Source organism: Martes martes (assembly GCF_963455335.1).
Source record: "Martes martes genome assembly, chromosome: 12".
Taxonomy (NCBI): Eukaryota; Metazoa; Chordata; class Mammalia; order Carnivora; family Mustelidae; genus Martes; species Martes martes.
The window spans coordinates 94,965,549-94,992,279 of NC_137900.1; the positions used below are offsets into that span (position 1 = coordinate 94,965,549).

Consider the following 26,731-nt stretch of genomic DNA (forward strand, 5'->3'; position numbering starts at 1 on the left):
TGTTAGCACCTTTCTGTCTCTAGCCTCTGTGCGGGGCCGACTTTCATCTGTGCTGAATCCCAACTCAGGCTGGGGCAGGTCCTTGGAAGATGGGCAGTTCAGTACTCAAGCTGTTACAGGGTGGCCCTCTGCAGTCCCTTCACATTTGCTTGCATGCTCCCAGGGACAGTTAGCTCAGTACCTGTCTTCCCTGTCTGCAGCCCTGACTGTGGCCCTGAGCCAGATCTGCTTCCCCTCACTTCCGCTTCCCCTGCCCTTACCCCCTGGTTCCCGCTGGAGCAGTCTCATCTCTAGTCCTGTGAGAGTCTCTGCTAGGGAACAAGAGAGATGGCTGAGGTTCGCAGAGAGTGGGGAGCCCCTCTTTCTCCAGGCGGGAGCCCCGTTGTCACCTCTGTGAGATTGGATCTGCAGCGGAGAAAGGCATCAACCATGCAGTTTCTGTGTGGCTGACTGTGCCGTCCAGGGCAAGGGTCAGTAGGCTAGAAGTGCTCGGCCTGTTCAGAGAAGCCAGCAGCCCCCCGACTCCGGGCCTGGCTCTGTGTGGCCGACAAAGGCAGGCCATTCTCCACGGGACTCAGTCAGGTCCCCAGCGTGTGCGAGCAGGCTCTGGCCTGGGCCCTGGGAGAGGGAGGCGGAGCGAGGAGCAGGCGTGCTTGAGTCGGGCAGGCGCGCGAGTTCAGTACTAGCTCCTGAGCGCTCACCGCGAGCCAGGCACCAAGGGCATAGCCACGAACCCAACTGAGAATGTCCTGGCCTGCATGGAGTCTGTATTTCTGGTGGGGAGCAGGGGTGGTGGGACAAGTTTGCCTCGCTGGCCATGGAGTCCTTCAGGGTGGACAGGGGTGCTGAGGGCAGGTGGGACTCCCGGGCCTCTGGGGTGGCTGCTGGGAACAGCATGTCCCCGGGTAGCACTGGCCAGCTGGAGGCTGTGAGCCTGGGTGAGTGGTCTTACCGGGGGCGGGGGGGGGGGGCAGGTAGGGCGTGGGGGGCCCTCCCTCCTGCCGGTGCTGGTGCAGAAATCAGGAATGCGGTGGGCCCAGCGAGAGCGTGTGTGCTTCGTGAAGGAGCTCATCCCCCTTCCTTCCCCCGGTGCTCACACAGGCTTTACCCTTGGGCAGAGGCAGGGGATGAGGGAGGCTGGCTGGGGCCTCCAGGAGCTCATGGTGCGGACAGACCACCATACGGGCAGACGGGCCAGGAGACCATTAGAACACTGGGAGGGCAAAGAGTGGGAGCATGGAGGCTACGGGAAGGAGCGGAGCCAGGATGAGGAAGGCTTCCCGGAGGAGGTGATGTCTGGCCTGACTCTGTGTCCCTCCGCTCCGAGCCTCAGGAACGGGGAGCTGTCGTGAAAGCAGGTTGTAAACTGAGCCACCGCCTAAGGGTGCACCCACGATGCACCTTCTGGGGTGATTCTGGGGGGTTCCTGGCCCGAGAGTTTGAGGATCTCTTGCCTTGCCGGGGCTCGGGGACGGCAGGCTCCGGAACAGGGGAGAGAGAAGGTGCTGGTGCTTCTGCGCTCCAGCACCGCCAGTTCTCCAGGGAGGGCGGGCGGGAGGGGTCTGCGCTCAGCCCGCCGGAGGAAGCGTGCATGGCAGGGGAGGCACGAGGACGCCTGCGTCACATCCCGGGAGGCTCTGCATCGTGCTGACGGGCCCGGGGACATGGCCAAACACGAGCAAACTGGTGGCGTGCAGACTTTGTTTTATTTTCAGCCTTAAAAACTGTACCGTTCCTGCCATGAATATGCATGTTTTAGATGGAGGGGGGGTAATTATAGCTGTTACATCAGATCACTGTTAAGTCAAGGGGATGTGGCGATTTGCATTCGATCAAGGTTGTCTACAAAGCGGCTGTCGATCCCAAACGTGAGCTCGCTTGATCTTTCATATCACAGACGGAAAATGTGCTCGTAGAAGGCATTGCAACAAAACCGAAAAATAGAAAATAAAATCTGTCGCCCCTGGCTCCCCGGCTGGGGCCCGAGCCCCCGGACTCCGTGCTGGCTGACTGCGCTCTCGGCCATGTCCACCTGAGGTCAGGGCCTGAGCTGTGCTGACTGTGGCCTCAGGACCCAGCGCTTCGGGTCTTTGGTGAGGGACAGTGCCCAGAAAATGCCAGGTCCACCCACGGCCACCTCTCTGGCACCGGCAGCCCCAGTAATTCACGTCCTTCGGGTGGCTTCAGAGAGTCACAGGGTGTGTCGGGGCTGGGGCAGAGGACATTGTCAGAATTCCAATGTCCTTTAAGAGTCCCCAGCTCATTGGGGCGCCTGGGTGGCTCAGTGGATTAAGCCTCTACGTTCAGCTCAGGTCATGATCCCAGGGTCCTCTACTCGGCAGGGAGCCTGCTTCCTCCTCTCTCTCTGCCTGCCTCTCTGCCTACTTGTGATCTCTCTCTGTCAAATGAATAAAATCTTAAAAACAAAACAAAACAAAAAAAAAGAGTCCCCAGCCCAGGGACGGGTTGGGAGGGGGCCCTTGGAGGCTGATTTGTCTTTTTGGCTTCTGTCTCCCCCTGTGCTCATCAGTTTTAAGAGAAAAGAGGAACCGCGATCAAACCTGGACAGTAGATTTTTTTTATCCTTGGATGCTCTCAACAGTCCTGTGGGGGCCCGTGCGGCTCTGCCCATCTTACAGATGAGAAAACAGGCTCAGACAAGTAAGAATTGGAGCCAGTGAGTCACAGAACTGCCCCTGGGCCAGGCTTGTCTGGTGCCAAGACCTGTGTGTTTCCCAAGACAGGGTCCTCCTGGGGGTGGGGTAGTGTCCCTGCGAAGTGTCCCCAGAGGGGTAGGTGGCAGGGATTTGAGGAGCAGCCCTTTCTGCCCAGCCCCATGGTCCAAAGGATGCAAAGGTGCATGCATCCTTTGGGTATGGTCCTGGCTGGAGGGAGATTGTGGGCTGGAGACAGACGCCAGTCCCTGGACAGGCCACTGTGGGGAGGGGGCGGAGGTGCAGGGTTGGGGTGGGGTAAATGGGCCTCCTGGACTGGGGGGATGTTTGAGCAGGGTCCGGGAAGATGAGTGGCTGAGGTCCTGCGAGGCCCTAGTGAGCCGGGGGCTGGACGAGGACGGGTCCTGGCCCAAGAGTGGAGCCAAGTGTATCAGAACCAAGGGGTCATGGGGCAGGCTCTGACGGGCTTTAGAACCATCCTAAGGGGCATGGGAGTGAGGGTGGGGGTGCTGAGGTTGGACTGGCGTAGCATTGGGGGCTGGGGCCAGGAGGGGACAGATCCAGCCATCCAGGCCACAGGTGCTGCAGGCTGGGCAAAGCCACAGCCATGGGCGCAGAGAGAAGAGGCTCGAAGGTGGCTCTGGGACGTGGGGATGAAGGAGACAACAGGGCTGCGGGTGACCCAGGGCCCGGCCGTTTGCCAAGAAGTACCTGTAGCTCTGGTATTCAGAGAGGGCTTCCTGGAGGCGAAGGCTTCTGAGTTGGATCTGGAGGGCAGCGGGATTAGGGGAGCAGAACAGTACATGGTACATGGGGTTCCAAAGTCAGCAGTGTCCCAGGGCCCACCCGGCCGGGGCGGGAGGAGGGCAGTGGGGACCGCAGCCCCTGTTTCTGCTCCTACCCCTGCGGTCCCAGATCCAAGCTTCCGTTGGTGGCCCCCAGCGCAGCCCCAGAAATCTCACATGAGAGCACCGCCAGCAGGTGCTCCTAGAAAGGGCAAGAGGCCCCGCGCCGCTTCATCCCCAGCCTGTGGCCACCAGCGGCACCCTCCTTTGCTAGGGCGAGTGAGGCGTGCCTACCTTTTAATTATGGTGGAGGGCTGCCCCACAGATGTGGGGGAGCCCCTGGGAAGGGCCAAAGGAGAGCACTTGGGGGGATTCTCCGGCCTCACAGGCCCCCTGGCCATCTCCATGGTGTCCACTAGCTACGCCCGGGTCCAGGGCTGGTGCTGGGCCTGCGAGGGCTGAGCCAACAGTGTCCAGGGCCGAGAGAAGCAGCTGCCGTGCAGGACCCCGAGAAGAGGAAGCCTCCCAGAGCAGACCCAGCCTGGCTGCCAGCTCTGGGCCCCTCCCTGAGGCTCCTCCCACGGTGGCTGTGTCACCTGGCCCGCAAGGCCAGCTCCAGGCCCGTCCCCACTGAGCAGATGTGGAAGTGGCCGGGAGCTCCGGGGTTGCCCAGACACCACTGCTCCGGGGCCGGGGGCCCTGTTGGAATTAATGAGGAAGGAAAGAGGCCGATGTGAGGGGAGCTACCGAGAAAGCTGAGACGGAGGGGACCCCACCACCCCCAGGCCCTCCTCCCCTGGTTCCTCCCGGAGATGCTGCAGGACCAGCGGGAGCCCACCCGCCCCAGGAGCCGCAGCCCTGCAGATGAGAGTATGCAGGCTCAGAGGGGCTGTGTGACGGGCCCAAGGCCACACAGCTATCCCAGGTCCCGGATCCCCAGGGCAGCGGCTCTCCCAGGATGCTGGGCCGAGGCCGGCCGCCCTCCATTTACTCCCTGCCCTGGTGGCAGTGTGGCCCAGGCTGTGGGCTCAGAACTGGACAGAGTCTGATCTTCTATCATGTGACCTCCATGAATCTCAGTCTCCTTTTCTGAAATCCGGGTGTGGTGATGAGCATCAGCCTCCTCGGGGGAATCAAGGGGACATATTTTTTAAAAGATTTTATTTATTTATTTGAGAGAGAGTAAGAGAGAGAAAGAACACGAGCAGGGGCCGAGCGAAAGGGAGAAGCAGAGTCCTCTGCTGAGCGGGGAGCCTGACACGGGGTTCTATCCTATGGTCCTGGGATCATGACCTGAGCCGGAGGCACAAGCTTAATGGACTGAGCCCCCCAGGCCTCCCGGGAATCAAGGGGATATTGCCTATAAAGCCCAGCCCAGTGCCTGGCCCCAAAAAGTCCTGCCAAGGCCAACGGGGGACCTGGAGACCAGGGGCCAGGGGAGTATGGAGAGAAATGAGAGCCAGAGAGGAAAAGGGACTCCCGCACGGCTGCCCGGCACAGATGGACAGACAGACGGAGCAGCCTCCCTGTGGCGTGCTGGTGTTGGGAGCGCGTCCCCTTTCCTGGATCGGGAGCCCTTTGAGAAGTGGGCGAAAGCCGCAGACTGTCCCAGGAGAGGGCTCCCTTGGCATGTGCAGCCCTTGGAGCTCCTACACCCTGGCCCCCTGCCCCCGCCCCCACCCTCCCACCCCCTCCAGCTGAGAAGCCAGGGCCCCCAGAGAGGGTCCCTGCGCTCTGCCTTGTGCTGTTCACTGCTGAGAAAAGAGCAAATATGTCCTCAGGCCAGAGGCCTTGCTGCCCCGGCCCCGTGCTGCCGTCCTGCCCCGAGCCCGGTGCTTCTCTTCCAGGGGACGGCTACTACCTGGCAGTGGGCGGGGCCGTGGCCCAGCACAACTGGGCTCACATCAGCACGGTGCTGCAGGACCAGAAATTCCGGTGCCAGCTCATCGACGGCTCCGAGGACCTGGGCATGATCAGCATCCAGGGCCCAGCCAGGTGAGGAGCAGGGGGCACCCAGGCCCTGGGACCCAGCCCCCCGTCCCTCCGACTGCGTCGTGCGGGCAGAACCACTGCGGGTCCAGAACGGGATGTTCTGGTTCACCAGACGCTCTGGTGAGCCCAGAGGTGCCATGCCGGCTAAATCTTCAAGCGCTGGAACTCGGAGAAGCCCTTAATGTGAGCGTCAGACTCAACCATTCGGCGACTTGGCATCTGGGGGTTCCGGGGTCACAGAAGGGCCCGTGTGGGTGTTGGGGGGTGTCTTTGGGTCTTTGATGGAGTCTGGGAGTTACTGATGCCATCTCGAAGTGGGCACAGCCAGCCCAGTCCGGGGTTCCACCTGCTGCCGGGGCTGAGAATAGTATGGCACGGAGGCCACTGCCCCCGCCCCAGACGCCTCCGCGATCACCTCCGGTGATTAGGACTGCCGAGGGGTGACCCAGTCATTCCTTCGTTCTGTGTTTGCCGAGCGGCCTGCCCACCCACGAGGCATCAGAGCCTGCGAGGTCCTCAGCTGTGGGCTGTGCGTGGAGCCACGGAGGGGGCCCTGGCAAAGGGGCCCCGGAGCAGCTGTGCCCTCCGGAGGGATCCCCCCAGCTGGGCTTCCGGGAAAGGACTCGGGGGCGGGGGACCGTGGGAAAGATCGATCGTGTTAACCACCACCAAGCGCGCCTGTGATTCGCCAAGCCCTGCACTGACCTCTCCTGAAACCACCGATAACAGCCCTGGGAGCAGTTCTAATTGTTCTCGCCCTTTTGGGGGAAGAAAGAGGCACAGAGAGGTAGAGCTCTTCGCCCAGGGTGGTGCAGCTAGTAAGTTTCAGGGTAGCCGGGCATGGGCGCCCCCCAGGCTGTCAGAAAGCTGCGGACCCTGAGCACTGGCCCTTCCTGAGGAGTCACAGACCCTCTGCACCTGGCTCAGGTGTTCGATCACTGACCCCCCGGCCCAGGTGCACGTCGGTGCAGGAGAGACGCCTCGTGAGCGGTGGACCCTGCCGGATGGAAAGGTGCAGGGGAGGCCCATGTCAAAGGAAGGATGTGTTCCCGAAAAGTGGTGGGAACAGCTGGCCCCCGAGAGGAAGAGTGGGTCGGGGGCTGCACGCTCAGACCCTGCTACGGGGTCCATTTTCCCGGGTGCCTTAGGGCTGACCAAGCCAGCAGCTCCCTGGCTGGGTCCTGGACGGGCCAGCCTCCCCTCCCAGGCTGTGTTGTAGCTCTTTTTGTGTGGGCCTTGCTCAGGGGCGCCCAGCGGAGAGGCAGGACCTGCTTGCTGAACAAATGTGTAGAATCTGAGCAGGTCACGTACTTTAAAGGTGATCGGCTTCTGTCTGGTGTTTGACCAGTATCTGCTAAGGGAACGTTTGGGCACAGCCCTGGAGGGAATGAGGGATCAGGCTTTGGAGCTCTCTGGAGGGGCGGGGTTCCAGGCCAGCGGAAACAGCAGGTGCAAAGGCCCTGTGGCAGGGGTGTGCCCAGGCGTGTAGGGAAAAGCAGTGGGGCCGGCCGGAGCAGGATGGTTGGAGGTGCGCTTGGAGAGCAGAGGAGGTGAGAGCCTGTAGGTCCAGGGGCTTTTTCTCTGAGTGGAGGGACTGAGCAGAGCAGAGACGTGGTGGGACTGGGCTCCAACAGGGTCTCAATGCCGGGCTGGGGAGGAGGCCAGCAGCTGCGTGAGTTGCTGCAAGGGCCGGAGAAGCTGGGACTTCGAGGGGGGAGTGACGAGCTGTGTCCATAGGATTGGTGGGTCCAAGTGGGATGAGGACCAGAAACTGGCCGCTGGGTCTGGCAGCGTGGTGCTTCCAGACGACTCGAGGGGTGTTGTGGGACAGCTGGGTGGGAGCGTGTGGAGCCAGGAAGGGAGGAGAGGAACCTGAAGACCCGGTGGGATGCTTTTCATCTCTCCCTGGGCCAGCCGGCTTCCGTCTGTGGGCGGAACAGGACCGGGGGTCCTGGTCCGTCCCCCGGGGAAACCTCCACACCCTTACCGCTGAGCCGTCAGCCAGCAGTGGGCTATTTTTAGTGTGGGGAGGTGGGTAGGCAGGGGAGGGAGGATGTGGGCAGTCAGATCAAGGCAGGGCCCCAGGGGGACGGGTCAGCCTCCTCTGCCTCATTAGAAGCAGCTCCAGGCGGACGCCGGTGACAGCCTCGTCATTCCCCTGGCAGTTCCTCCGCTCCCTGCTCCGAGTGTCCTCTCCTTCTCCAAGAGCGCCTCGTTCCCGCATGAGTGTCTGCCTTGCCGGCTCCCCCAGTGGGGCTACACCTTTGGAGTTGTCAGCCCCCGGACCATGGGTCGTGCTGAGTGACCTGCGGTCCGGAAGAACTCTCTGGAAATGTTCCATAATTGGGTGGTCCAGTACGGTAGCCGCTAAGCCGTCGGTGGCCCCTCAGCCCTTGACATGTGTGTGGCCAGACTGAATATTTAATTTTAATTCAGTTAAACTCAAGTGACCACGTGTGTCTGGTGGAGACCGCGCAGAAGGGAATGGTCACTGTCCCGGTGGCTCACTGATGCTCCTGAGGGCCCTGGGAGGAGGCAGCGCAGTCCCCGTGGAGGACAGGGTGAGGGTGAGGGGCCAGTAAGGGGAGTCGGAACTCGAACCGGCATCTCTGGCCCATGCCCTCCAGTGCCATCGCTACCTGCCTGGTGGAGGGACAGCCTCCTGGGCCCCAGCCTGCCTTCCGCAGACCTGTGTGCCCACCCTGTCCGTAGATCAGTGCCCAGAGCTACCCCCAGCGCTGCCGCTGAGCCCCTTCAAGTCCTCAGCCCGGGCGGCAGCTCCAGCCTCCTGCCCCTGCAGGGACACATGGGCCATCCCTGGGGCTGCAGAGAGGACGTGCTCCTGGAAGACTGGGGACGGGCTCTCTGGGGGCTGGCACCACGTGGGTGCCGGGGGCGTGTGTTACATAAGGCGCAGGCAGCCTGCAGCACGCTGGGCACCTCGGGCCGGCGTGGGTGGGCAGCTCCAGCACCGTGGGGGTGGCATTGGGGTGGGGAGCCCTCCGAGCGGCGCTACCCTGCAGCCCCAGCGCTCGCCGCTACCCCCCTGCAGGGCTGTCTCCTGCCAATGGGGAGCCCGCCCCAGGGCGCAAAACTGGGCTGTTGTCAATCAGTTCGATTTACCCTGTGCCCTGTTGTCACAGAGCACCTGGTTTCAGGGAGGAGGGGGCGGGTACAACCCAGGTGGGAGGTGCCCTGTTGGGGAATGTGTCCAAGCTTCACAGACCTAGACTCAGGGAGTCAGGGAGGGCTTCCTAGAGGAGGTGGCAGCTGAGCCAAGACCTAAAGGATGGCAAAGGCTTGAACAGAGACCGGGGACCTGGGTGGTGCACCAAGGAGTAAACGAAGGCCTGGCAGGAGGCCAGGGGGCAAGGTGCCCAGGAAGTGAGGGTTTCCTGGGTACTGAGGGCTCCGGGCCCAGCGAGGTCTCAGGTGACCTGTTAAGTGTGAGAGCGGGGCTCTGTGGGGGCAGGTGGGGGAGGTGAGGAGGGCAACGCCCGCCCTCAGAGAGCTCACAAACCAGCCTCCTGCCCATCGGACCCGTGGGTCTTAGACGGCTGGGTCGCTGCCCTGGGAGTGCGTCAGGCTGCTTTCCACGCGGGCTGGGCTCGCCGCCCCGATCGTTGTCCTGGCTTTTTTGACTCCACTTTTGGCTCGTGTTCATCTTGATGTGCTTTTACGAAGACCCTGTCTGTCGTTCGTCTGCCTTACAAGGGTAGGGACTCGACCTGGTCACTGCAGTACCCCCGGCGTCTTCCTGGCCCAGGGCCCATGCGCATGAGTGCTCAGCAAGTGTTTGTTGACTGACTAATCAACCAACTTTGTTCTTGCTCACAGCCGGGCCATTCTGCAGGAGGTGCTTGATGCGGACCTGAGCGACGAGGCTTTTCCGTTTTCCACCCACAAACTGGTGAGAGCCGCCGGGCACCTGGTAGGTACCACTTGGCTGCTTTCTCCTGGGCTGTGGGTGGCAGCCGTGTGCCGGGGCTTGGACGTGGGAGCCGGTCTAAGCCTCTGCTCCCTGCTGTGAGATGGGGACTAGACATTCCCGCCCACAAGCTGCTCAGAGCTCAGAGGGGTGATGGGTCCCAGTCAGACTCCCCACCCCCCACACCCCCCGGGGCTCTGCCCGGTGCCTGGCACCTGCTGGTGGGCTCGCTCCCAGGCTCCTGCCAGGAAACACAGCCTCTGCCTTGCCACCTACACGGCTGCCTGCAGCCTCCCTCTCCTCGGAGGCACAGGGCATGGCCTCTCGGGTCAGGGTGGTGTGTCCTCCCTCTGTCACGTCGGAAACGACAGGGCTGGGGACAGCAGAGCTCTGCACCCTGAGGAGACGCCTGCCCTTCCCTAGTGTCCTCCCACCCCTGCCCGCCCAGCACTGTGGGTGTGGGGAGAGGGGGGCAGTTCCCTGGGCGGGGGGGGGGCCCACAACCCCTGCCCCAGCCCCAGAAAGCCCAGGTCCTGGGACCCAAAGCTCTGGAATGGTGGGCAATGTCGGGCTCCCTTGGACCCGGCTCTGGCTGGAAGTTTCCTCGGAGACCAGGGGCCGGGCCAGGACCAGCTCGAGGTCAGCCCGTCCCTTCCCTCCACATCCTTGTTGGAAGTTAAGTGGCCTGGTTTCTGATCTGACTCCCCACGGCACACGCGTGCCCTCATGGTCTTTCCAACGACAGGAAGTTTCCATGACCGGTTTTCTCAGCCTCACCACTGTGGGCCTCTGGGAAGATCTTCTATGTTGGAGGCCGTCCCAGGCACTGTATGGTATCTGGCCCATGCCTGGCCTCCCCCCCATTCAATGCCAGGAGCACCCCCGGCTGTGACAACCCAAAATGTGTCCAGACATTAGCGAGTGTCCCCAGGGGGCAGGCTCACTGGAGGGGAGGGGCTGGTCTGGGATTGCCCCGCGTGGCGGTCAGGCTGGCGGCGCTCGTGGCCGGGGTCTGACCGAGGCCCAGCAGCAGCTCGTGATGTCGGAAACCGAGCCCAGAGAGGGCGGTGGACTGCCCGAGGCCCTCAGCTAGCCAGATAGGAAAGCACGCCGCTACGTGTCAGTAAAACGGACGTGCCTGTCGGGGGCGGGTGGGCGGACAGCCGGGCTGGGGGCTCCGCTCCTTGTCCACTTCTCCGCGTTCGTCATGGGTGGGTGGGGACAGTACCCAGGAATGTTGGTGAGGAGTGGGATCCTGGCCTGCAGAGGGGCTGGGGTTCCGGGACCAGCTTGGGTCCTATGAGCAAATAAGCAGCGTGCACTGATGTCGGTGAGGGGGCTGAGGTGGCGAGGGGGGCTGCTGGAGAGGGTGGGGACAAAGGCCACCCTGCAGAGCCAGGGAGCACGGACCCGGCTCTGTTCCTGCCTTCTGTCTCAGCAGTGAGCTCAGGGACAGGAAGCTGGGGTGGAGGAGGGTCTCTGTCTTGTTTCCCGCCTCTTTGGTGCAGAGCTGCCTGCCAGGACCAGAGGGGGTGCGTGTTTCGAGAAAGCAGCGCAGCGCGCCCCCAGGCCCCGGCCGGCCTCCTGCAGGCTCTGACTGCAGCTGCGCCCGAGCCCCCGTGGGGCCTGGGTTCTGGCTTGTGCAAGCGTGAAGGGGAGTTGAGGGGCTTGGCATCCACTCTGCTCGGCCTGCCTATGGCTCGGGGCGGTGGGAGAGAGGACCAGGCAGGAGCTCTTCCCTTCCCAGCCCAGGCCGCTCCAAGAGAGGCACCCGGGACGGGACTGGTTCCTGGCCAGTGGCTGCAGCCGCCTCCTGCCCCGGGGACTGGCCCTTTGCAGCCCCGGCCACCTCCCTAGGCCTGGCCCGTGGCTGTCTGTCTGCACCTTGGCCAGCCGGGCCCGGGAGCCAGGCTGAGTCAGACCTGGGACGGAGGGGAAGCGAGACCAGGCTGCAGGACGAACCCCTCCCTGGGGTAACAGGAGGCCCAGACACGAGGTGAGGGTGCCCTGGGATGCCCGGGTCGGGGAGCAGGACGCCCACGGGGTCGCTTCTCCTCACTGTCTCCTCTGGAACAGGCCTTCCTGGCTTTGTCAAAACGTATTTTATTGCTTTGTGAACAAACGTTTGGTTTCCAACCATCAGTGTGCCGCGTGGTGGCGAAGAGGGCAGGGGGCCTGGGGAAGAGCTGACGTTCAGCACGAGCCCTTCGGGGGCGACCGTTGACCTCTCTGAGCCTTCCCCGCTCCGTGCTGGCGTGGGGACAGGACCCACACACGGGGAGTTGGAAGGGAGAAGGAAGCGCCCGTCCCTCTGCGGGACGCAGCCGAGCCCACGTCAGGGGCTTCGTGTTCCTCACAGAATCTTCTCTCCTGGCCTCGCCCGTGAGCTCTAAGACAGGAGCAGGACTGCCCACGTATGGTTTGCACACCCAGCTTTATCCCCTGATGGTGCTTGTAAGGGTTTTGTTTTTTTTTTAAGATTTTATTTATTCACTGAAGCGAGCGTAAGAGAACAGGAGTGGGGGGAGGGGCAGAGGGAGAGGGAGACGCAGACTCCCCGCTGAGCAGGGTGCCCGATGCGGGACTCGATTCCGGGACTCCGGGGTTGTGAGCTGAGCCGAAGGCAGACACTTCACCGACGGACCCACCAGGTCCCCAGTTGTAGCAGTTTTCTGGTTCCTTTAAATGTCCTCTGAGAACCACTTTGAAAACCCATGTGACCCTCTCCCACCTCGAGCCACGGCCACGGTTGGGCGTTCCTTGTCCTGGGCATCGCCCCGTGCTGAGCTCCCCGTGGGTGACAGGCCTCTGGCGGCTCTGATGACCGGCCCAAGGCAGACTCCTCAGGCCCGGAGCCAGACCCGGCTTCCAGTCACTCCGTGCAATGTTCTTGCCCATCTTTCGGCATTTTCTGCCTCCTTCCCATGCCCGGTGCCATCCCAGGCCTTCTGGGGAACGAGGGGTGCCAAAGTACCGAGCTTGCTAAGCCGGGTCCCGTCTGCAGGAGACCAGCACCCTCGGCTCACATCGGGCCAATCCAGGTTCTGCCCTGAGCCCGGTATTGTAGCCCGAACAGCATTCCCAGCGCTGAACGTGCTCTCCCACCTCCACCTCCCGGGTCCCCTACACCCCCACCTGGCTCTAGAATTAATTCCGGACACGTTGGCTAGGAGTCCCCTGGTGCCGGGCCCCAGGCTGGACCCGGAAGCTCTGGGGCCGAAGAGGCGGGCTCACGGCCTAGCGGGGGTGGGCTGGGGGCAGGAGGGGCTCTGCAGCACGGCCTGCCCTGCAACGGCCGGGACCGCCTTCCTAGGAGGGAGAAGGGAGTCTTGGCAAGCCTGGGCAGCCGGTGTCCCTGTGCTGGGTGGGGAGGGGCTCTGCACTCGTACGGGGGTCCCCCATCCCCCTGCACCCTGGCCCCCTTGGCAGGACTAGAGGAATACATGCCCCGGGGCAGCCAGCAGAGACTCCTTCCTCTCCCCGGCCGGCCAGAAACCCCTGCAAGGGACCGCACCAACCAACGCCCTGGGCCCGGGTGACGCCACCTCACTCCTTAGAACAGCCGATCTCCAAGCACACGGGTTCACTGTCCTGTGGGGTCACACCTGCATCCCCGTCCTCAGGTGCCGTGGGGCCCTTAGGGGGATAGTGCCCGGCTACAGCATCTTTGTGCAGATCCCGGCCTTGGCGCTGGCGGTGCCGCACACCCGTCCTCTCGCCCCTCCTCGTCCTCCCTGCTGCTCTCTGGAAGTCATGTCTAGTAACCTGGAGGTCAGGTCACTGCTGCTTGCCCTGTGTGGCCCACCAGGAGGACCCAGTCCTGCCCTAGGGGGCTGGGAGTCCCCAGGGGGCCTGGCAGGCCCAGCTCTTAGAGACGAGGGCCATGAGGGGCAGAGGCATTGAGAGGGGTGCAGCAGATGGTGTGGGAATTTGTGCCCCAGATGTGCCAGAGTCCTGCCTCTGGTACCGCCTTCTCCCGAGGGCCGAGGAGGCGTGGGCAGAAGGGAGCAAAGGCTTAGTTTCTTCAGTGTTGATATTACGGGTTTTGCTGACCTCCAAGTGGCCCAGACCCCACGATGGTCCAGGATAGTCCAAGCCTAGGACATAAAGACTGCTATTCACTGGCCAGTAAGAGGGCCGGGGAAGTCCGCTAGGCAGGCCCCCAGGCTGCGGGACCTGGGCTGTCCCCGGCCCCGTGGTGGCCTCCCAGCCAGGCGGGGAGGTGGGAGCACAGTCCTCCCAGAACCCAAAGGTCAGGAACAAAGTCACCCCCGTGCTCAGCAGAGCTGGGGGCCTGCAGGCCTGGCTTCTCGTCCTGCCCCGACCGTCTGGGACCGCCTCTCCTGGCCTCGGTTTCCCAATGGCAGCACAAAGCCTAGACAATACCTAAAATCGTTTCTGAGCTGTCTCATGAGTCTGTCCAGACAGGCTGAACTCTCTCTGAATCCGGGGGGATTTCGTATTCTCCGGAATAATGCGTTGTACCGGCTTCAGCACGTTCTGGCGCCGTATCCCTCCGTGTGAGGAGGCGCCGGGGCCAGAGGGGTGGGCCCGGCCAAGGTTGATGGAAGGTCCCTGGATCCCAGCCAGCCAGATGCAGGAGAGGAATGCGTGCCTGTGTAACCGGCAAGGTCACAGTGCACGGAACGAGGAGGGCCGGAGCCCAGACCCCGGGCCGAGGGGGTAAGCAGGGCCCTGCCCACCGTGACCCACACTCACGGCCAACAGATGACCCCGGCCGAGTGGCATCCCCGGCAGAGCGCCGTCCTTGTCTTGCAATAACACCCCAAAATGCTTGGGCCCCAAGCTTGCACGAGCCTCGCATTCCTAGAGGAAAACAAGGGCGGAGGGAGCTGGTCCCCTTGGCAGCCGGCTGACCCGGTGTCCTCGCCTCCCACGTGTCGGCCTCAAGGCCAGCAAGGTTCCCGGTGGGACGCGCTCTCTCCGTGTGGGGGCCTGGGGAGACGTGGTGTTCCTGGTGCCTCGGCCCCGGACAGAGGGCCCCTCTGGAAAGCAGCGGACGCGGGGCGGCAAGCTCGTCGCGAGGCACAGCTGGGAAGTGATTTTCTTCTAAAAATTAACTTCAGGTTGGAAGGAAATTGAATTTCTTCTCCTGACGGGGGGACGCACTCGCTGCGGTGCCGGAGGGCTCGCTGGGTTCGGGATGGAATGTTCTCCCCCCTGCACACAGGTTTCCCAGCCGGTCGGAGGCTCCGGCCTCCCCGCAGAGCCTTCCCGGCACCCACATCTGCCAGCTGGGTTTTAGCCGCCGCCTGAAGTCGCGTTGTATGAGCTTGGAGATTGTCGAGGCTCTGGAAAGCGCGGGGGCCACGGGCAGGTCCCAGGGGTGCAGCAGAGCAACACCGCAGCCACTGTTCACGGTGTCCCCTGGGGGACAGGGATGTCTTCTCGCCACGAAAGTGTAAAGTCCAGGCGTGGCTGGAGTGAGACTGGACAGCTCTGGGCTTGGGAGATTCCGGAAGTCCCTGCAGGGGACGCGGGGTGTTCTGACCCGACGGCCCTGCCTTGCTGGGTGGGGCAGACAGCCGTCTGTCCGGCACGGGCTGTAGCTCCGACTGGTGCCTCAGAACCTCTGGCTCTGGCGGCGGCTGGCTGGGGAGGGGTGCCGTCCGCTGCGGAGCGTAGTGGGGAGGGTCTGTGGCCGATTAAGTGTTCCCGGGGCCTGGAAGAGGACCCCTGAGGGTTGGACAGTCTGTGGAGCTTTTCAGATCCTTAGAGAGGGTCGCATTCTCCACATGTGACTTGAACATCACACCTCGTATCTATTCTGTTCTTGGAACTCAGTTTCCACTCATCCTCCCCACCAACCATCCCCATCCCACATCACAGCCCCCGCCACCATGCCCACCACCCTTACCACCACATCCACTGTGCGCCCCCCCAGCAATGACAACCATCACTGCTGTCTTTACTACCGTAATTACCTCCCTCACCTTTACCGCCGCTGCACACTGGCCTTCCGGACCAGACACTGGGAGGAACTGCACGTCCGCTAGCAGGAAGTGATTAGAATCAAGGATGTCTTGGGAGCCTCCAGGGGGCTTTGAAAGATCCTTGAACCTGTCGCCAACCTTACCCCCATCCTGTTCCTGTGGGTTCATGGCCCCAGGTCCCTGCAGAGGGGCAGCCCAGGCTCAGATCCCTGCCTGTCCCCTGCCTCCGGGGGCCCTCGGATCCTCAGTTCTCAGTTGGAGAATGTGCCTGGTGTGTCGGGGGTGCTGTTACACAACCAAACGCCTGGAAACTTGTGAAACTGCCATGAGCTAATGTGATCTGAAAGGTTGGACGTGCCGGCCCGTGTCTGTGGGTGTATCTGCTTGTGCTCTCCTGGGATATTTACCCAGAAAGGTACACTGCAGACTTGTTCTGGTGACACGCATGCCCAGGGCATCCCCCCAGAGCCACATGGCCTCCCCTGCCCCCGGGCACCTGCGTGGCCTCTGACCTGACCCAGTGCAGCGGTGACCCAGCATCTGCCTGGCTTCATGTCCACGGACAGCTGGTGGGAGCACAGCGAGGCCCCAAGCTCGAGCTCGAGCTCCTGAATCACATCTTACTAACACCCGAGCACCCGAAATTTTACTGAAATCCAAGCACCCAAAAATAGTGAAGTGAGAGTGAGTCAGTGTAGGGCAGGGAGCGCGTGTCTCCTGGCTTTGCGCACGTGCGCTCCTGTTGGAAGCCCTGGCTGAGCCCTTGCGCGGCCGCTTCCCAGTCGTGGGCTTCCTCGGAGTGGCTGCAGTGGGCTCGTCCCGGCTGGAGAGCTGTAGTAGAATCTCTAGGAAGACCTGCGAGTGGTCGTGAAATTGTCAGGGGCCTGAAACCGGCCACGTGGGGGTCTGTGCTACAGAAGGACCCGCAGCCACCGGAGCTGATGAGCAAACATTACCCAGGACATCCGTGGACCTGGGGTGAGTGGCTGATGCCCCTGAGCCCCCAGTTCCTTATCTGTAAAATGGGCATGCCCCTAGCAGTGCCTCACCGATGGTGAGCACCCTGCCTGGGGTTTTATGGGGACGATTCGGTGGAGGGCTCCTAGGACCCTCTGAAGGACACACCGTTATCAGGCAGGGCTTGCAGAAGAGACTCAGGGGGAGGTCAGTCACTAGGGCTGCAACCCTGGGGACTCAGATTCAAACCCGGGCCCCCACTCTTGGCCAGCACCGTGCCTCCTGCTTCTGTACGAGGCTGGCCCCTCACCTCCTTGTGTCAGCAGCATCTGTGGCCTCTCCCTTGCTCCTGGTGTCCCAAACATCAAGAAAGTGCAAATCACCCAGCCCCTCTGGGCTTTAGGTACCCACCCATGGAGGAAAGGCTCTTCTGTTTTTGCCATCTTAACCTTTTTTAAGTATAGAGTCCGGTCATGTTAACCGTATTCGTGTTGTCGTGCAAAAGGTTTCCAGAACTTTTTCCTCTTGCAGAACAGAAACTCGAAACTCATTAACCAACAACTCCAAGCCCTCCTTCCCCCAGCTCCTGGGAACCAGCCGTCTACTTTCTGTCTCTATGACTTTGACTCATTTAATTCCACGGAAGTGGAATTTGGATTAGGATTTGTCTCTGTGTCTGGCTTATTTCACTCCGCATCATGTCCGCCGGGTTTACCCATGTTGTGGCGGGTGTCGGGGTCTCCTTCCTTGTAATAGTTGAATAATACTCCATTGTATGGATAGGGCCCACTTTGTCTATCTAGGGCTGTCGGTGCCTGCTTGGGTGGCTGCCATCTCTTAGCCATTGTGAGTAATGCTGCAGTGAACACGGGTGGGCAAATGTCCATTCCAGATCTTGCTTTCAATCCTTTGGGGCATCTACCCAGAGGCAGAATTGCTAGACACGTGCGCATTCTATTTTTCTTTTTCTTTTTCTTTTTCTTTTTTTTTGAGGAATCTCCACCCCGTTTTCCCTAGCAGTTGCATCAGCGGGGCCTAATTTACCCACGTCCCTGCTAACACTGGTTACTTTCTGGTGTTGTTTGTGGTTGTTTTGTTTTTTGTTTTTTTTATGGTAGTCGTCCTAATGGTCATATCTCCTTGTGGGTTTGGTTTGCATTTCTCTAATGATTAGCGGTAATGACCAGGCTTTCATGATACTTATTATTCATCTGTATATCATCTTTGGAGAAACATCAATTCAAGCCCTTCCCTCATTTCTTAGCCAGGTCATTTGTTGTGTGGGTGTTGAGTTGTAGGAGTTCTTTATGTATTCTTGATATTAACCCCTTTTCGGCTATGATAAGTAAGTATCTTCTCCCACTCTGTAGGTTGTCTTTTCACTGTTGGCTGTTTCCTTTGATGCACAGACGTGGTCCCATGGGACTAATTTTGCTTTTTGTTGCCTGTGCTTTTCATGTCATATCCAAGAAGTCCAATGTCACGAAGCTTCCCCCTGGCTGCTTCTGGGAGTTTTATAGTTTTAGGACTTACACGTAGGTCTTCAATCCATTTTGAGTTAAAATTTGTATATGGTGCAAGATAAGGGCCCAGTTTCATCCTTTTGCATATGGAGATGCCGTTTTCCCAACACCGTTTGTTGAAGAGACTCTCTCTCCTCCCCTGGAGTGGTCCCAGCAGCCTCGCTGAAGATCACATGGCCATGTACACAAAGGTTTACTTCTGGGCTCTCTTTCCTATTCCACTCGTTTATTTGTCTGCTTTTATGCCTGTACCACACTGTTTTGATCATGGGATCTTTGTAGTAAGTTACAAAATCAGGGACTGAGAGTCCCACAGCCTTACTCCTCTTCAAGATTGATCTGGCTATTTGAGGTCCCTTGAGATTCCCTGTGAATGCTAGGATGGACTTTTCTATTTCTGCAAGAAGTACCCCTGGAATTTTGATAGGGATACATTGAATCTGTACATCACTTTGGGTAGCATTGGTATCTTAATGATATTGTTTTCCATTCCATGAACATGGGATGCCTTTCCATTTACTTGTATCGGCTTTCATTTCTTTCAGCAAAGTTTTGTAGTCTTCAGTATAGCAGTCTTTCACCTCCATAGCTAGGTGTATTTTTAAGTATTTTATTCTTTTTGATGCTATTATAAATGGAATTTTGAAAAAATTTCCTTTTTGGATTGTTCATTATTTAGGTAGAAAAATGCTATTGATTTTTGTGTGTTGATTTGTATCGGGCAGCCTAGCTGAATATGTTTATTAATTCCAGCAGTATTTTGGGGGGTCTTTAGGGTGAGAAAAGGGTTTAAATAAAACCTGCTTTAAGGCCCTTCCTCATGACCATCCATGATTTTGTGACTCCAGCCAGGGCCTGTGGTTACTATGAGAGAGAGGCGCTCTGTTTTGCAAGGGGGTTTGCCTCAGTTTGGGGCTTGCTTTTAAAGTCAATCCAACCCAGTCTTTACTGGCAGATGACTGTGTATCAGGCACCTGCTTCCCATGAACTCGATGATCTCAAGCACCGGCCTCATCCATCTATCAGATGGGGGCACGGAGGTGGGGAGAGGTTGACCCACATGGGTCTGGCTGACCCAGAGCCGATGTTCCAGATATCCTCATTCTCATCTTTCCCCCTTTATTACATGTCCCTGCTCAGAAGAAAAGAGGACTCCCCCAACTCCACTGGCTTTAGTGGAGACATATGCAGGATGTCTTGAGAACGAGTAATTTTGTGAATGTAGAAAGGCACCTGGAATTCCCCAGACTCTTTTCCTCGCTTTGCCAGAAGCAGAGGTCTGTCTGCCCCTCTTTTCCTCTGTCATTCAGGAAGTATTCTTTTCGCACCTACTGAGTGCTGGGCCCAAGCACAGGGGTGCCGTGCAGAGCCAGGCCAACCAGCTCCCGGCCTTGTGGGGCTCCTGGGAGGTGCAGAAGAGCCCAGGATGGCTCTATCCCTCCCCACTGGTGAATTCAAGCTGAGCCCCAGTGCTGACCATCTCACTTAACTGGGAGCATATGTGTCTGACATGAACCTGAAATCCTGGGCCATTAATGGGTGAGCTTTAAAAATGATTTCTCCTGTTTCAAAATGAGATTGGCTTTGAGCCCCAAGCTCCTCTGTGGGCTGTCTAAAATTAGAACCCCGTTGACAAGGCAATCTTTGTCAGGGGCCCACGGCTTGCACTAGGGAAGCAGGGAAATGTCAACAGTACATTTTCTGTGTCAATTCTGAGTTTTTTTGAGAGGCCTGGGGAAATGGCAACTCAGAGCAAATGTTCACTGTTTCAAAAGCTTTCAGAATCCAGCCCCTCGGCAGCAATATGATTAAAGTGTCAGATTTATAAGGAGCCGGGTCTGTGTCGGGGAGAGTGGCCTCCGCCCCCTCCTGTGTAGACGGGATCCGGCCGGAGCTGCGTGGGACTTAGGGCTCACAGCAGTGATGGGATGAGCTCCTCCATCTCCCGTGAGACCTGTGCTTCCCTGTCCTCTCCGTGTCCCTTTTGTTTCAAGGACAGTCCCGGGGCTAACCTCACCGGTGGGGACACTCTGGGCTCAAGAACTTGCCTGGGAAGGCCAGGAAGCAGACACCTGTCGCCGGGTGTGTAGATGACATGCCAGCAAAGCGACTGAGCGGAGAGAAGTCCCTGGGCACCAGCCATCGGGCAGGGAGTCGTGCCCCGTGCTGGTTGTTGCCTCCATGCTCGTGCTAGCCTGGCGTCCAGGTGCGCCGGCCGGACGTGCCCAGAGACCAGCTGCTCCAGCACAGATGCGTGTGCTCAGGCCGGGCACGATGCCCTGTTTTCACACCGTCCCCTGGATGTTGTTCACATTGGTCTCCGCCACTGTGGGGGGCCGAGAAGGGAGCCGGTGACGGAGTGTGCATGCAGAACTTGGCCCAGGGACACCGTGTAAATAACGCTGTCGTCTCTGTGTGGGTGGGGGCCCGTGGTCCTTTGCAGACCCCTGGGGCCCAGCTCTCACAGTGTCTGCAGCCTGGCAATAAGGTGTTTCCAACCCCGCTGCAGGCCTCTCTGCCCCGCCCTCCCAACACGCCCGCTCCTGCTCGGTGCCCCCCCCCTCCCCGGCTCTCCGTCAAGGCCTGTCTGCGCTGCAGACTCCGCTAACCTTGCGGCTGGGGCTGTCCCGGGCAGGGGCCTTCCTTCCCAGCCCTGGCCCGCCCTTGGCCTGCTTGCCACAAGCCAAGGAGCACCTGCTTGTGCTTCTGGCTGGGCCTTTGAAGACTGTGTCCTGGGGACAGAGGCTGGGTCTTTGGTCAGAGCCTTTGGTCCCAGACCAGGCTGGGGAGAATTCACAGGGACGACTCAGCACCGGGCTGCTTCCCCTCTTGATGCCTCTGAAACCTCGGGGTACGGCCTTGGTGAGCCGCGAGCTGGAGCACCCACCTCCCAGCGACTGGCTCGCCAACACACCTCAGCGCTTCTTAAAACCGGCAAAGCCTGGCTCCTGACCCCATTTACCGGGGAGGAGAGTGAGGCCAGAGGGAGTCTGGGGGACTCGGCCTGGTCGTGGTGGTGAGGTCTGCGTCTCAAGCCCCGCCCAGCCCCTGTGAGTGTGGCCTTTATTGGAACTTGCCGGCTTTGCCGATGGGATCGACGTCAGAATCTTGAGATGGGATCATCGAGGGTCGGGGTAGGTCCTGACTCCAGTGACAAGTGTCCTGATCAGAGACGAAAGTAGAGGAGACACGGACACAGAGGAGAAGGCCTGTGGTGCAGAGAAGGGAGGGCAGTGACCGCAAGCCGAGGAGCACCTGAGGCCCCCAGAAGCTGGAAGGGGCAGGAAGAACCCTCTCCCAGAGCTGCCGGAGCGAGCACAGCTTGCTGACCCCCGGATGCGGGGCTTCGAGCGTCCAGAACTGGGAGACAGCACACTTTCTGGCCATTCGCTGTGGCCTCCCCAGGACACTTGCACAGCCCCTGGGAAGAGTTGAGGCCTGAGAACCGTGTGTCCGCTTTCTCCAATGACGCCCTTCTTCCCCTTAAAGGTTGCCGGAGCCTGGAGCCCTGTCCTTGGAGACCCCATGCCCTGGGAGCAGAACAGCCTCGGCCCGGGGCCAGCTAACGAGGTGGCGGCAGTAAGGACCGGCTACCAGTACGTGGCAGCTGGGCCCCGAGCTGGGTCGTCTGAGCCGTGCCCTGTCCCCCCAGGTGCGGGCCATGAGGCTCTCCTTCGTCGGGGAGCTGGGCTGGGAGTTGCACGTGCCCAGGCCAGCCTGCGTGCCCGTGTACCAGGCTGTGATGACCGCGGGCGCCAGGCACGGCCTCGTCAACGCCGGGTACCGGGCCATCGACTCCCTGAGCATCGAGAAAGGTGTGTGTAGGGCTCGCGCGGTGCCGGTGGGCCGCCCAGATCCATGCCGCAGGCACGGAACTGTCGCCCCCAACATTCTTTCCTGCCCAGCTCCGTTTCCCACTTACGCCTGCTTCCCCAGCCCTCGGCCCCCGCCCTGCACCCTTCCTGTGCTGCCCGTGAACGCGGTCTCCCACGCAGGGCCTGGGGATGGTGCTGGGGTCCCTGACACCTGTACTTGGAGGGCGAGTGGGAGATGTGCTTGCCCGGGCTGGTGGGGACGGGGCCATAGCTGGGTTGGGCCTCTGCCCGGGTGTCCCTGGGAAATGTGTTCCCCGGGTCCCTCCCCAGCGTCTCAGCTGACAGTGCAGAGGCTGAGGGCTCGCCCGGGGCACCTCGTGCAGGTGAGGATGCCTCCCCCCACCCTGGAGCCTTCAGAGGAGCCCATCCCCCACCCCTGCAGGGCACCGACCCCGGGCTCTCCTCCCCCACACAGGCTACCGGCACTGGCACGCAGACCTGCGCCCCGATGACAGTCCCCTGGAGGCAGGCTTGGCCTTCACCTGCAAGTTCAAGTCGGCTGTGCCCTTCCTGGGGCGGGAGGCCCTGGAGAAGCAGCGGGCCGAGGGCCTCCGCCGACGCCTGCTGTGCCTGACGGTGGATGAGTGAGTAGCTGCGGTCCCGTGTCCCGGGGACATGGTGGAGCACACCCTCCTCAAACAGAGCTTTGGAAAGAGAAAGGTGGGCCACAGAGCCACCTCCATGGGTGTGGATCCAGGCCGAGGTCCCAGAGTCCCGGTCACTGCGCAGTGACCTCTGGCCGTGTCCTGGTTCCATCCTCCCGCTGCCTGGGATGTGGCAGGTGGGGGATGGGGGGAGGCTGGGGAGAAACGACCCTCCCCACTTCCAGACGGAGACCTTGGGTGCCAGGGGACAGGGTCACTTGGCCTGGGATGGAGAGCCCACGCTGTAGGGACCCACAGCCCCCCTCCACCCAGGGGTGGCTTTGAGCAGGTCACTCTGCTCTGTCCTTGGGAGCTGGGCCCGTGCTGTCGCCGGATTCCACTTGGGCTCGGCGACTCTGAAATGACACCACCAGGCTAGTGTCGGCCCCACCACGGCGCCGCCGGAATCTGGGTAGCAACGGTCTCCGGGGGCCGGGCTTGGTTGATTTGCTGCTGACAGGAGGCCCCAGGTGGAGGCGCTTCTCCCGGATTTCTGGAGCCATCCAAAGAAGTGTCAAGAGCTTCAAGGAGGGTGGGGGGCAGAGAGGGAGCGGAGCTGTGGCTTGTCATCGTCCTGCTGCTTCTCCCCGGGCTCCGGTCACCTGGGCCCTCGTCAGGCTGCTTGTCCACCACCTGGGTCTCCGGTGAGGGGACGGAGCTGGATCTGGGGTCTGCAGAGCCCCTCCGCCCGCTGGCCTCCGGAAAGTGCCTGCAGCCTGACGCCCGGAGCTCGGAGCCTCTGGAACGGCCCCTGCCACAGCCTGGCTCGCCTGCCCGGGTGTTCTCTGCCGTAAGATCCACCCAGAGCTGCGCCCAGGGAGGTCCAGTCCTGACGAAGGACATGGTCAGGAGTTGTGGGGAGCTCCCCCTCTGCTCTGGGCCCTGGGCACGTGCTCTGCAGGACTGGGTGGGATGAAAGAGCCGGGATGTGCCACGGACCCCCCGCCGGTCCCAGCCTTTTCCCTCAGACGGTCTCAGAGGCCACTGGACCCTGCCTGCGCGGACCCACGGCCACGTCAGCATCGGGTCCCAGCCTGGCTCCCCCAACACGGCCCCGGGCACAGTCCGGCTCTCGGTCAACAGCACGAACGAGGCGCCCAGACTGGCTGGTGACTTCTGGGCGCTGGTGCGGCTGTGATTGCGGGATCATCTCTGTGATTTCTGTTCTGAATTCCCAAAAATGTGTGGTCAGCACTCATTCCTTACGCGCGCTACAGAAAAGGACATTTGCTAGATGATGCGTCATACTGTGAAAAGAGTGCCAGGCTGAGGACAGCAAGCCTCGGGGGCATAAGGTTTTAAATTGTTCAGAAGTCAGCGAAAACCAGTGGAGAGGTGGGCCTTTCCCAGATACCCACGGCCTGTCTGCAGACACGGCAGTCAGAGCCCAGCTGCGGTCTTCTCTGCGTGGTCGGGAGCCCGGGCGCAGGCATGCTGGGGGTGCTGGGTTGGCTCCGGGCCGCACAGGTCCCCCCTCTGGGGGCGCTCGGGCCCCAGCCTTGTCTTTTACTTCTTCCAGAAAGGTGCCCATGTTCGGCCTGGAGGCCATCTGGAGAAATGGCCAAGTGGTGGGCCACATCCGGAGGGCTGACTTTGGATTCGCCATTGACAAGACCGTCACTTACGGCTACATCCGGGACCCCAGCGGTGGGCCGGTGAGTCGAGCCCCTCACCCCCAAGGGAAGCCGGGTTCCTCACCAGATGCCCCTGGGACGCATGTATCAAGTATCCCCTGATGTATCCCCTGCATCAAGCTGGGGGAGGGGGGTGGATTGGGGGGTCTCCGGGCAGGGTCAGGGCTGTTTCTGCGTTTTCTGTCTGAAAGAATCTGACTTTGGGAGCTCCAGGCTTCTCTGGGTCAGACAGAGGCTCGGCCTAGGGCGGTCACCCTCTGCACCAACAGCGTGGGGTGGACACTGGACACCTGACCGTCCTCCCAGGACCTCCTTCCTGTCCTCTCTCCCCTCATCCCAGAGACGCTCCAGGCATGGGGGACACGTGCATCCGTGCACATGCACGTGTGCACACATGTGCACACACAGACTCGTGTGCAGGCATGGGCACAGTTCGCCACGTACCCCGTTCCTCCCTCCACGCTGGTTGGGGGGAAGAGGCAGAGAAGGGGCCCACTGACGGCCGGGAGGGGTTAGAGCCCAAGGGGGTTCTGGAAGCTCTTGCCAGACCAGCTGGCCCCAAGGGGATCCCTAGAGGGTCACACGGCACGGGCTGGGCCGTGTGGCTCGAGAGAGGAGGGGGAGGAGCTCACTGTCACGACACCCTTATGGACATACCAGCTTGTGTCCCTGGAGCGCCACGCGAGCCCTGCGACAGCTGGGACACGGAGGCAATGGAAGGCTCCGGCTGTGGGGCCGGGAAGCCCATCCAGCCGGGGCTGAGCTTTCCCGCCTGAGCCATAGCCGTTCTCGGAGAACTCTGGGCTGCGGCTACCCTCCACCCCCAACAGAGACTCTAGAGGGTCAGCAAGGAGGAGGCAGGGTGGGAGTCAGATGGTCCAGGCAGGGGTGCGAGGGACAAGGTGCAAGCTGGGCCTCGGGAGGGGGTGGGACGCAGCACCTCCCACCCTGGGCCACTGGGGGTCCTGGGCCCCGGGCTACCTGTCCCGCATGGCTGGGAGAGGAGTCCTCTACGTCTCAGAGCACGGCCCAGATGCCCTGTCCGTGGCCGGGCCCTGGGTGTCGTCTCTGTGCTGAGAACAGGACCCCTGAGTGAGGCCAGCATGCCCAGGGCCCGGGCACACCGGGCTGTCTCCTGTTGCCCAGTTTCCTGGGGATCTGCGGCTTCTGGGGCAGGAGGTGTGCTGTGTCCTGGGGGGAGGAACCCCACTGGCTGCCAGACAGCGGCTCTGCTGGGCCGCACATGGTCAAGTCTCACTCGGGGCCTTACCTGCTCAGGACAGCCCCTCGGTCCGGAGGGGAACCCTTGGCACAGAGAGGCATTTGCCTCATGTGGGTATGAGCCCAGCACCCAGCAGGTGATAAGGGACCCCCTCCTCTCCTGCATTAGGTCTCGCTGGACTTTGTGAAGAGCGGGGAGTATGCTCTGGAGCGGATGGGGGTGACCTACCCTGCCCGGGCTCACCTCAAGTCCCCCTTTGACCCCGACAACAAGAGGGTGAAGGGGATCTACTGATGTCCGCACGGGCGGAGCCTCTGCCGATCGGGAGGCCGAGACCTGCTCCGCATCCCTCGCTGACCCTCCACACACGGCCCGCTTCCCTGACCCAGGACCCGGACCCAAACCCGAACCCGCACATGGGTCCTCCCTGCTCTTAGTCCAGGCCGGCCAATCCCACAATCAGATGCCGGCCGAGGGGACAGAAGACCCCGAGGGCCCGTCCTGTGGTCACTGACCAAGGGATGGTCCCTAGTCCACCCTTCCCCTCCCCCAAAACAAATGCACACGGTCTCGGGCTCCGGCTGCGGACCGTGAGGCCCCTATAAGGTCCCGGGAAGATGCCGAGTTAGTACCCGATAAGCCCGGTGAGAAAGCAGGGAGGCCGAGGTCCGCCCGGCAACCCCAGCCTGCCTGCGGGGCAGCCCCGGAGAGTTTCAAGGTGCATCTGGAATTAGGGACAGAGTGAGGACTGACTAGTGCTGTCCGCTCTGGGCGCAGGGCGGGAGGCAGAGAGCAGGTGCTCGGTCCCTGCAGCCGGGCCGCGGGGCAGGGGGCGGGCAGGGGGTGGGCCGGCGAGGGAGTCTGGAAAGCGAGAGCCCTTCCGGCTTTGACCTGCTCCTCACGCCCGAACGCCTTCTGGCCATCGCCCGCCCATGCCCGAGGCCAGCAGGAGCAGGCGTGGGAGGGGTCTCCCCTCGGTGCCCTCCCTCACCCATGAGGAAGGCCCACCTCCCGCCTCGATCGCCCCAAGTGCGCCTCGTTCGTTAGGTCTGTAAGGGAGGGGCGTGCGGACAGAACGCGGCCTCGGTCCTCGTGACTGCGATGCGGTTCCTGTCCTTGACTTTCTTGTCCTGTGGTCCTGGGGGAGGACCTCGTACAGGGTCTTAAGCGACTCCCTCACTCCCTTCTCTGGGCTTTCGGAACTCAAACATCTACCAGCGTGACCCTCCTCCCTGCCTGCCGTCCCCGGTCCCTCCTGCTCTGCCTCGTCCCCCCTGCCTCCCGGATCACACCCGTAGGACTTCGATGGCCACCAGGCAGCCCCAGCAAAGCTGCGCCGTGCGGCCCTGCCCAGGCAAGCCTGACCCTCTGGAGAGCAGAAGGCGACAGATGCGTGGGGACGGGGAGGACGGGATTCCCGCGGACACACACCAGAATCAGCCGGCTGATGGGGGGTAGGCAGGCTCTGGCAGGCCCTGGGTGATTTCAGAGGCTCACACCCCTGGAACCGGTCAGGCTAATAAAGTTGAAGTCGTGGGAAGA

At 61.4% G+C, this 26,731-nt stretch overlaps 1 protein-coding gene across 3 annotated transcripts in view; it reads left to right on the forward strand.

Annotated features, from left to right (window-relative positions):
- Positions 1–26,731, forward strand: part of SARDH (sarcosine dehydrogenase) — a 61,203-nt gene extending 34,472 nt beyond the window's left edge. For all 3 annotated transcript variants that reach the window (XM_080819831.1, XM_080819830.1, XM_080819832.1), the window contains 6 exons: positions 5,308–5,455; positions 9,290–9,383; positions 21,467–21,629; positions 22,105–22,273; positions 23,853–23,988; positions 25,358–26,731. In XM_080819831.1, the coding sequence (XP_080675957.1) occupies positions 5,308–5,455; positions 9,290–9,383; positions 21,467–21,629; positions 22,105–22,273; positions 23,853–23,988; positions 25,358–25,483 (836 nt within the window). In that variant the 3' untranslated portion in view covers positions 25,484–26,731. The remainder of the gene's footprint in view (positions 1–5,307; positions 5,456–9,289; positions 9,384–21,466; positions 21,630–22,104; positions 22,274–23,852; positions 23,989–25,357) is intronic.